Source organism: Lycium ferocissimum, unplaced genomic scaffold, assembly GCF_029784015.1.
Source record: "Lycium ferocissimum isolate CSIRO_LF1 unplaced genomic scaffold, AGI_CSIRO_Lferr_CH_V1 ctg15861, whole genome shotgun sequence".
Classification (NCBI taxonomy): Eukaryota; Viridiplantae; Streptophyta; class Magnoliopsida; order Solanales; family Solanaceae; genus Lycium; species Lycium ferocissimum.
In genome coordinates, this window is record NW_026716286.1 from 1 (window position 1) to 10850 (window position 10850).

The following is a 10850-nucleotide window of genomic DNA, read 5'->3' on the forward strand; positions in this document are numbered from 1 at the left end:
AGTATTCTATTGAAGCTTTGCAATAAACATTTGAAGTTCCCTACGAGATAAACCTGCTGAATGTGTTGTTTGATCATGTTGTTAATTGAAACCTACTCATGCCTATTTAACAAGTCAAATGAGTATATCACCTAGAGTAATTTCTGTTTGAACTTATATAAAAACTGGGATTGCTATATCTTGCTACTTAATAAAAAGAACAACAAAAAATGCATGTTATGCCCATGTATACTAGGTTTTCCTATGCTTGATTAGTATGAGTATTGTCTTCTCTTCATCTCCTTCCTTGTATGCCAATTATATGACTGCTTGACTCTACAATGGCAGAGAATCCCTTTTATTTTCTTCCCCATTTGTGGCAAAGTTTGACCTCCACATCGAAAATCGGAGATTGTATGTCCATTCCAAGTAAACCTCTGTAAAAATCACATAAAAATGATTCAGAGATGGCTGACCAAAATATTTTGAATTTCTTTCCTCTTTTTCGCAATAGAACCAAGCAAGGCAGAAGCTATACGATTTTATTTCTCTTATTTTCGCCACTTTCGGCATCAAGACCTCTGTCCCCTTTTGCTTTCTCTTCAATGTTGCTGCAAACCTACACCAATCAGTCCATTTTTTAAACCCAAATCGTGCTTAAAATCCCGCCCAAATTTTTTTTTTAAGAGGAACCCTAATCCTATTCTATAAATACCAACGTTTTGAGACCATTTTTGGAGCATGGTTGAACAACCACGATCTCACCTTTAAAAAAAAAAAACGACAAGAAACAGTCATATATCACTCCAAACCACTATATTTTACCTTTCTGTTTTTTGAGATTCTGGTTACCCTTAAAGTGTTCCGGCTCATCGGTTTCTTTTGAGCGTGGATCCTGGACCTAAAAGCTCTAGTTCACTGCACTCGAAAAAGGTCAGTAATTCTCCTTTCTCTTCTTTTCAGTTCAATGTAGGATTATGTAATTAGTTTAGTTTAGTTTAATTTAGTTTAAATGTTGTAAGTTAGGTTACTGATTTTGTAGTTCACTTTTAGTATAATTTTTCCTCTTCTCCGAATATCTTCATTTTTTTTGTTCAAACGGATGAATTAGTTCAATTTCAGTTTTGTTTGCTTGTCATGTTTATTTTCTAGTTCTGTTTTAGCTTATTTTAAATCAAGAACTAGTTAGTTTGATTTCATGGATAGTTTAGCTCTACTTTGGCTATTGTATGAGTTTGGTGTATAAATCGATCTTACGTTTTTTTTAGTTCGGTGTTTTCACGTTCGGTTGTTATTTAAGTTTTAGGTGTTGAATTCCATTTGCTTTCCTTTTTTTTTTTTTTTTTTTCATTTCTTCCAGTTTTCCTGTTAAGTTTTACTACTGTACTACACCACTTTCTCCCTTATCTTGTTCGAGGAAATATGATAGATTGGTATAATCTTAAAGTTGTTTGAGTTTCTGCTGAATCATGTTTAAATGTTGGTTCGTTTGAGTTAGCTGAAATAATTTAAATCAGATTTGGTTTCACACAAAAAAAAAATGGCTTATCATCATCATAGGTTACTCCACAATTAACTAAATCCAAAGGCATGAAAAATTGATTAGGAGTATAAGTTGTAAACTGATTTCCTCATCTATCATCATTACGAAAATCTATTTCCAGACGATTATTTGCTGTCCATGTTAGAATATGAACCAGTGCTCTCTCTCTTCATTTATCTGAGAAATACATATTGTTTGCAAAAACATGTTTGGGGTGGTGGGTCATGTTTTGGTCCTTTCAGATCTGGGTTGTTAGCATATTATGAGGAAATTACATCACCGGTAATGCGTAATATAAATATTTCGCTGAATCTGTTTTGAGTATAATGGTAACCATTTCTTATTCATAATGATGCTTTAAAATAAATTGCTAAAGAAATATAAATATCAAGCTCTTTGTCGCTTATCTTAATGTGCTATGGGAATGGAAAGAATGTTGTCATGTATGTTTAAGTTTAAAATGCCTTTCATGCTCCAGCATTTCTACAGATTATAATACTGATATCTAAGATGTTTATTGGCCTAGATAATTCCTAGAATTACCAATAGTGAGCCATCCTACTTACATGTTTGAAACTAAATCTTAATATTTGGCCAAACTGGAGTTGATCAAATAAATTTTAATTTTGTTGGAATTTGGAAACCTCTATGTGTTTGTTATTATGTTGGTGGGTTAAAGACTGACCCCTACTCAATTTTAAATTGAATATAGGATCGGGGGTTGAAATATCTAAAATGTTGTTTAGAGTAAATTCTCACTGTGTTATAAAACGAATATCTTTTTTTTCGTAAAAGTACTTTCTAGTATCAATTTGCAAGAGTCGACTTTGCGTCATTTTAGTATCAATTCGCAAGATCCCAAAATCATGAGTTATTTGCAAATTTTCATTGGAAAAAAAAAAGGTTCTCAAATGAGTTATTTCAAGTATTTGTGCATCAGTAAAACAGCGGTTTAAAGCCTTGCGTGTATACTCCCTCATGGTGCATTAGGAGTTAATTCTTGAATTAGGATCCTTAGGCTTATCAAACCCCCTTTTGGAATCTGTTCCATGTCGCTGCCCACTAAATGTGGTATTTTTGACCGTTCTTGCTCTCTCTCTCATTAACTTTGATTGAGAAATGACTAGTTTAAATGTGCCTCGATTCAAACACTAATCTTTATCTTTTTTTTTTTTTTTTTTTTTTTACATGTACACTTTGGAGCAATTGGAGTCTTAAATCGAGACTCTCTCAAAACTTGAAGTCTTAACCCAAGACTCTCCCGTTACCCGAGCATGGAGTCAATTCTACAGAATTTCCTTTAAATGCATTGAATCTCCCGAGAGGAACGAGCGACTTTCGCTTCGGGCCTCCCATGGCTATCTTTTCCTTACCAGTCATTCCATCTTCATTTTTTTAAAAATACAATTGCTGGTTTGCTTATGTTTGGTGTATCCCTGTTTTGGGATTTTAGGATAAACTTAGTTAATGTATGTTGTATTTGATCATTTAGACTATCCCAATCATTTATTATTAATAAGGTAATATTTTCCATCATTTAAAAGAGTAGTAATGTTTACCTGCGTAAGAACTTAAAATTATGAATTTGACAATAGTTTTTGAGGTAAAAGTCTACATTTTTTTTTTTTTTTGAAATAAATTAGTGGACTATTTAAGCTTGTGCATTTTCTCAACTCTTATTTTACTCTCTTGCTAAAAAAAAAAAAGTAGCTTTGGAATAGCTGGACTAAAATTTCCACTTTCCAGTTTTGAGCCATTTTTCAAAGAGTAACTTTTTTTAAGAAAACTCTAATCAAGTTGTCTAAATTTTTTCACCTTAATGAGTCTATAGAGTTTAAAATCAGCTTGGTATTTCTTAAAGGACATTTAAGAACTCATTTTACAAAAATTGTTCGTGTCATTGAAGTACTTTACTCGACGATAGTTTGTTTGGCTATTAAATTATTTTTAAATCATTTAGACTAATCTTTGTGTCAAGATCTTAAAGGATGCCTTATCCCTCCCTTTAGGATGACTAAGAACCCTTACCTAGAATCACATTAGTTAAGTAGACCATTAATTGGAGTTAATTTTTTTTAGTATTTACTTAGTTAATAATTAGGTGTCCTAATTCACCATTAAAATAATTAGGTGGCGACTCCTTAAGTTAAATAATTAGGAATCACCAATATGTTGTACTCCGCTTTGACCCGGTTAAAATGGGGTATAACAGCTTGGCGACTCCGCTGGGGACTATTTAGGTTCTTAACCATAACAAACATAGGTTAATTAAGTTATTGTGCTTTAGTTGTTCTTCTTATGTGAAAAAAAAAAGAGTGATTTTTTCAATTTATTTCTTTATTTGCTTTAACTATTTCTTTTATGTGATAATTTTTGTTATTTACTTTAACTATTTCTTTTATGTGATAATTTTTGTTATTTGTTGTAACTATTTCTTTTATGTGAATTCTTGTAATTATTTGTTATTGCTTTCTTTAAAACTGTCATTCCGCTCATATTTCCTCCAATTACGAAAAATTCACACTATCACACGTGCACGCGAGGTGTGTTTTGCGCACCCGCAAATTTCTTTCAAAATCTCAAAATTTAGGAGAGTTGGCATATGCGCGGGGTGTCCGAATTTTCGGTGACCGCGTAGCCTTCTCACTCGAGTAGTCCGCTCGGGAACCTTGTGTCTAGTAAGCCAAATCTTAGAAAACTTAGGATAGAGCTATGCCACCAATTCCATTTAAGTCATGCATGCATAAACCTTAGGTGGGTCGGTCCTTGGTATCGACTCCACAATTAGGAAGCCCACCAAATTGTCGACGGGTTTCATAACCCAACGACCAACAAGCATATTATGTGTAACGTGATAATGATAGAAGGATCCAAGCCTAACCATGACATGTCGAGTTTGGGAATCATTTCTTTTTTTTTTTGTAGGATGGATTTCGTCCCCCAGATCCCCAAGATTAAGATGGTCAGTGGCGTCCCAAGCAAGCTGAGGATATGGTGGGAAGATTTGGACCTTGGTAGTAGACTGGCTGTTACGAGGAGATTGAGGTTCCTCACTTCACTGTTCCAGATCACTCCCGACAAACATGTGATTAGAGCTTTACTTCAATTTTGGGATCCAAATCGAGTTGTCTTCAAATTTAAGGATTTTGAACTCACACCCACATTGGAAGAAATCAGTTATTTCACTAATTTGAAATACCAAGGGAGAGGTCAGATTATCCCACACAGTCAATCAGGGAAAAAATTTCTCCGCTACTTAGGGTTGAAGAACACTAAAGAACTCCGATGCTTCGAGAATAACTGGGTCTCTTTGGATTACTTGTATGAGAGGTACGGTCGTCAAGATGGTCACAAGCTGTTCAAGAAGGAATTCTCATGCACTCCCGCCCATTGGCAAGTTAGACGTCCCATTGTATTTGTTGTTGCCTTACTTGGGACTTTGGTATTCCCACGTGAATATGGGAAGATCAGTACTTGCATATGTTCCGTGGCTCGAGCACTTTTTGAAGGAGTTGATGGCGCGCAACTCACTTTGGTTCCCATGATTTTAGCAGAAATACTTCGAGCTTTGGGAAAGTGTAAACGAGGTGAAACAAATTTCTTTGAGGGTTGTAATCTTCTCCTACAAATGTGGGCAATGGAGCATTTTTACCAACGTCCGAATATGGCAGACATATGCTTCAGTGAATCAAACAAAATTGGTAGTTTTTATGAAAGAACGAAACTGTTTGTATCTCCAGTTGGCACTAATGATTGGTATGAGTTCTTGGCTTCCCGAACTGGTGATCAAATCCAATGGAAATACCCTTTGCTATCACGTACCACGGCCTACATAAGAGGTAGGAGACTTTACTATATTGAGCTTATTGGGTTGAAAGGCCTCCAGCCATACGCTCCAGTACGCGTACTCCGACAGTTCGGTCTAGATCAAGTAATCCCTCTCCAAGCTAACATGAGTGGTTCTGAAATCCTTTTTGGGCCAGACTTCAGAGTTCCTAGAGCTGGCCAGATTCTCGATGAATGGGATAATATTAATCCAATAAGTATTGGGGTTGGACCGGCAGGAGGTATCCCAGAATATCATGCGTGGCTTCAAGAAGACTATGGTAACATAGATCCTAGCCCAAACAGTGAACCAGCTTCGAGGATATTGGGAAGACAATTTGGATAAGACATTCTCGCTTGGGGACCATGGTTGTCACTCCCGAGATGTGGGCTCAAATGGCAAATATAATGCAGTATTTGGGGAATGTGGGAGCAGGGCCTAGCAATGACGGGTCATCATCTTCATTTCCGCCGCCAGCGTGATCAAGTGCAAAAGATCTAGGCCAAGTCTTAGGATTGTCTTTACATTATGTCATCTTTTATGTATTTTAGTTTATTGTCTCATCAATGTACTCGCTTTTGTTATTTCAATGAAACTTGGCCTTTTATTTCCAAACTCAAGTGTCTCAATTTAATGGCTTGGATCACTCTATCATAATCTCGAATATTTGGCGTTAGGCCTACCTCTGGCACAAAAGAGGTCCCCTGCATAATAGGTTGCGCTATGATTGCTAGATTTCTTTTTTATTATGTGATTTGTTGCTATGTAATATATGTTTCTTTCAACATTATTTGTCAAATGTTAATATTGTTTTATTAAAGTAGCAATCATTCACACTATACTAACGTAGTTTTCTTCATTTTTGAAGGTTTTCTTTTATTTTGATTATTTCCCAAAGGTTGATTCGTGTTGACTGCGAACTGGCGGATCACCCATACTTCACAAGATCAAAAGCACGAGCATCCAACAACATGAATGATTCAGGTGCATCTGAACAGACTGGCTTGGGACTTATCACCGTTCCGAGAGACGAACCTGAGGCTTCGGAGGGAAGGAATGCTGATGAACTCATCGCCCAATTGATGCAACAAATGGCCAACATGCAAAGTGAAATTGAGCGACTTCGAAATCTCACCAACCTGTCCATTACCCTCAACACTCCTCCTCATGAACAGAGAACAAGTGCGACAATCCCACCATCCTTTTCGCCTGTTGACTCGCCTGCCCCTCAACCCTTTCCCTCAAACCCTCCACTTCACACAATCAATCCAAGCGCTACTAATTCGCCCCCATCCCACAACAAACTAACCTACAACAAACCATCTCACAACAATCTAATCCACAACAAGCCATCCCACAACCAACTAACCCACAACAAGCCATCCCGCAACAAAATAACCCGCAACAAGCCAACCCACAACAAGTTAACTTTCAACAAGCCAATCCGTTACCCTTCACCACTCCATATATTCCTCAGCCTTCAGTTATCCAAACTATCCCACTCAACCAGACCACCCCACTTACCCAAAGCTACCAAGCAACCCAACACATACCGTTGGCACACACCGCTAACCATAACACACAATATGTGCCACCGGTATATGTAGCGGAAGCTCAACCTTTCACTACCCCATTGCAAGCCACGCAACATCCAGAGGCTGATCCTTATGAGGAGATGGAAAGGGAAGCTAGGGCAAAAGCGGACGAGAATGTTGCAAAGGAGATTCGTAGTCTGAAGGAAGCATTTAGAAGCATCCAAACCCACAAGGGATGTGAAGGACTTGAATACGAGGATCTGTGTATTCATCCCGATATTGAGTTGCCTGCTGGATATAAGGTGCCAAAATTTGATATGTTTGATGGAAAAGGAAATCCTCGGGCTCATTTGAGATCGTACTGTGATAAGCTTGTTGGAGTAGGGAAAGATCAAGCCATTAGGATGAAGCTGTTTATAAGGAGCTTGACAGGAGAAGCACTTGATTGGTACACATGCCAAGATCCGCAGAAATGGCGTAGTTGGGGAGAGATGGCGCAAGAATTCATGGATAGGTTCAGGTTTAACACTGAGACTGTCCCAGATAGATTCTATTTGATGAAGTTAGAAAGGAAGTCAACAGAAACTTTCAGAGAGTATGCTATGCGGTGGAGAGCAGAAGTTGCAAAGGTCCAACCCTCGATGGCGGAAAGTGAGATGACGACGCTCTTTGTACAATCTCTAAAAGATGCAACATACTATTAAAGGTTGATAAGTGTCATCGGGCAAAAGTTTTTTGAAGTTATTAGGATGGGAGATTTCATAGAAGAAGGTATCAAGACGGGAAGAATCACAAATTTGGCAGCCTTGCAAGCAACAAGTAAGGCAATTCAATCAGATTCAATTGGGGGAGCAGCTAAGAAGAAGAAGGACGGAGTGTCCGCGGTCATGACCATCCAGGAACGTAGACCAAACCAGATGTTAACCTACCAATACCCTTCATCCCAGCCTTCATATTACAGCCAATACGCCCAAGTCCCTCAGCCTTATTACCAACCTCCACCCGCTCCCTATCCTGTTTACCACACCCAGCCAACATATTGTCCACCTCGAGCACCTGCCTATCAAAGCCCATCACAATACCAACCAACCTACCCGCCTCAACCCCAATACCAACCACAAAACCATCCACAAAATACACCCAGACCTCGCCCAAACTTTGAAAGAAAACCAACCAAAACTTATACACCATTAGCCGAACCCTTAGCCCAATTATATGAAAGGTTGAGAACCGCAGGGATACTCCAACCGATTCAAGGAAGAGTTCCTAACCCCCTTCCTGGATGGTATGATGGGACTAAACATTGTGCGTATCACTCAGGAGTTGCCGGACATGATACTGAAAATTGCCTTACTCTCAAAGACAAAATCGAGGCGTTGATCAAAGAAGGAGTCATCCAGCTCAAAGGAGCTCCCCCAAATATAAACAACAACCCTCTACCCAATCATGGTGATGCAAATGTGAACATGATCACCATTGATGAAGACTATAACTTGGAAGGGACTATTGTACCGGTCAAAAAAGAGAAAAAGGTTGAATCATCACCCTTTATTGCTCCCGTAATCACAGTCCAAATGAGGGCACCAATTGAAGTGGAAGTGCTCACTCCAAGGCCTAGGATCACAGCCTTAGTTGCTCAGGCACCTTCTTTCAACACCAAAGCAGTTCCTTGGAATTACTCGTCTGATGAAAGGAACAAAGGAAAGGCAAAATTGGTTGTAGAAACTGTTGCTGCCGGAATAACAAGATCTGGGCGGTGTTATGCCCCCGAAGAGGTAGCACGAGGAGCACCGAGTAAGGAAAACAACCAAAAGAAAGCTGTGACAGAAGCTGAAGTAGAAGAATTTTGGAGGAAGATGCCAACTAAGGAATATTTTGTTGTAGAACAACTAAAGAAAACACCAGCCCAAATTTCTTTATTGTCATTGTTGATGAATTCTGAAACTCATAGGAGCGCTTTAGTGAAGGTACTAAATGAAGCTTATGTTCCAGCCGAGACCTCTAGCGAGAAATTTTCAGCCATGGTTGGAGAAGTCCTCGAAGCCCACAAAGTCTCTTTTCATGACGATGAGTTGCCACCTGAAGGTTTGGGGCACAACAAGGCATTGAATATTACAGTCAAATGCAGAGATAAATTCATTTCTAAAGTGTTGATTGATGGGGGTTCAGCTGTTAACATATGTCCTGTCATTACTCTCCGAGCTTTAGGAATTGATATCGGGAAACTTCGTGATAGTCACGTGAGGGTTAAAGGTTTTGATGGAGCTCAAAGGGGTGTCGTAGGGGAAATTGACTTAGCACTGGAAATTGGACCCGTGGAGTTTATGGTGGAATTCCAAGTGATGGATATATCTGCTAGTTACAACTTGCTGATAGGAAGGCCATGGATCCACATGGCTGGTGTAGTCCCTTCTACCCTGCACCAAAATTTGAAATTTGTCTGGAATCATCAGGAAATTGTGATCCATGGAGAAGGCAACAATTCGATCTATCCCGAAAACTCAATTCCTGTTATTGAAAGTGTAGAAAGGCTAGATGGATTTGTTTTCCATATTAAGGAAACCATGTGTACTACTCAAGCTGAAAGGGTAAAATTGCCACGTGTGCTTATGATGGTGGCTTGGGAAATGTTGAAGAATGGTTTTAAGCCCGGTCGAGGTCTCGGAGTGAACTTGGATGGAATAGTAGAACCAATTCAATTACCCGGTCAGAAGGATACTTTTGGTCTTGGATACGAGCCCACTCTTGAAGAAATCTCATTGGCTAGTCTCAAAAGGAAAGGTGATATTCCCTTGCCAAAGCCTATCCCTCTCCCTGAATCAGTCATTTTTCAAGGCGTCTCCGTCACCCAAGTATCGAGGAAGCCGCCGAAGACAACCTCGTGGAAGGTCTCAAGAATCTATTCATTGCCGAGGAAGAAGTTGAATGCAATGTGATTCTGGATGATTGCCCTGAAACTCCAACTATCTGGGATGCTGAGCCTGGAGATGCTTTAAACAATTGGACTTGTACCCCGTCCCCAGTTTTTCGGGAGTCTTGGTAGATGATTGTATTAGTATTTGATGAAACAACGCGATTCAAAATTGAGGCCTGAATCGTGTTTATGCTTTTGTGGTGTTTTGCCTCCACCTTTTGAAAGCTTAAATGCCAAATCCAAACTATGCTTTTCTATTTTTAATTCCGTTTTCATTTAATTAATTTCTCTTTTCTTTTTTCAGCAATCAAACTAGTAAATCTGCTGATACTGTGAATGTGACACGTAATGAAACAAGCGAACCAATCCTAAATGCCGAACAAGATTCTGAAGAATATGAAGAGGACATGCAACCTGAAGAGTTAACTAAAGATTTTGAACATTTCGAGAATAAGCCAAAACCAAATTTGGATGAAACAGAGACCATAAACTTGGGAGATTCAGAAACAGTGAGGGAAACAAGAATTAGCGTCCATTTAACTCCGTCACAAAGGGAAGAATTGATCAACCTTTTGAGACAATATATAGACGTGTTCGCATGGTCTTATGATGACATGCCGGGACTAAGCACAGATATTGTGTCGCACAAGTTGCCTATTGATCCATCTTGTCCTCCGGTGAAACAAAAGAAAAGAAATATTAAACCGGATTTGAGTTTAAAAGTCAAGGAAGAAGTCTCCAAGCAATTTAATGCAAAGGTCATTCGAGCTACAAGGTATCCCACTTGGCTAGCCAATATTGTGCCTGTACCAAAGAAGGATGGCAAAGTCCGGGTATGCGTGGATTATCGGGATCTCAACAAGGCTAGACCGAAGGATGATTTCCCTCTCCCAAATATCCACATACTTATTGATAATTGCGCGAAGCATGAGCTGCAATCATTCGTTGATTGCTTCGCAGGCTACCACCAAATTCTGATGGATGAAGAAGATGCTGAGAAAACGACATTCATCACACCTTGGGGAGTATACTATTATCGAGTGATGCCTTTTG

At 39.0% G+C, this 10850-nt stretch overlaps 2 protein-coding genes across 2 annotated transcripts; both read left to right on the forward strand.

Annotated features, from left to right (window-relative positions):
- Nucleotides 1–707: 707 nt before the first annotated feature.
- On the forward strand, nucleotides 708–9819 carry LOC132042521 (uncharacterized). Its single transcript, XM_059433038.1, has 2 exons — nucleotides 708–912; nucleotides 4448–9819. Exon 2 carries the CDS (start codon nucleotides 7633–7635, stop codon nucleotides 9817–9819), a length of 2187 nt encoding a protein of 728 aa, XP_059289021.1. The 5' UTR covers nucleotides 708–912; nucleotides 4448–7632.
- On the forward strand, nucleotides 6320–7587 carry LOC132042520 (uncharacterized). Its single transcript, XM_059433036.1, has 2 exons — nucleotides 6320–6530; nucleotides 6956–7587. The coding sequence occupies exons 1-2, from the start codon at nucleotides 6320–6322 to the stop codon at nucleotides 7585–7587; spliced, it is 843 nt and encodes a 280-aa protein (XP_059289019.1).
- Nucleotides 9820–10850: the final 1031 nt, after the last annotated feature.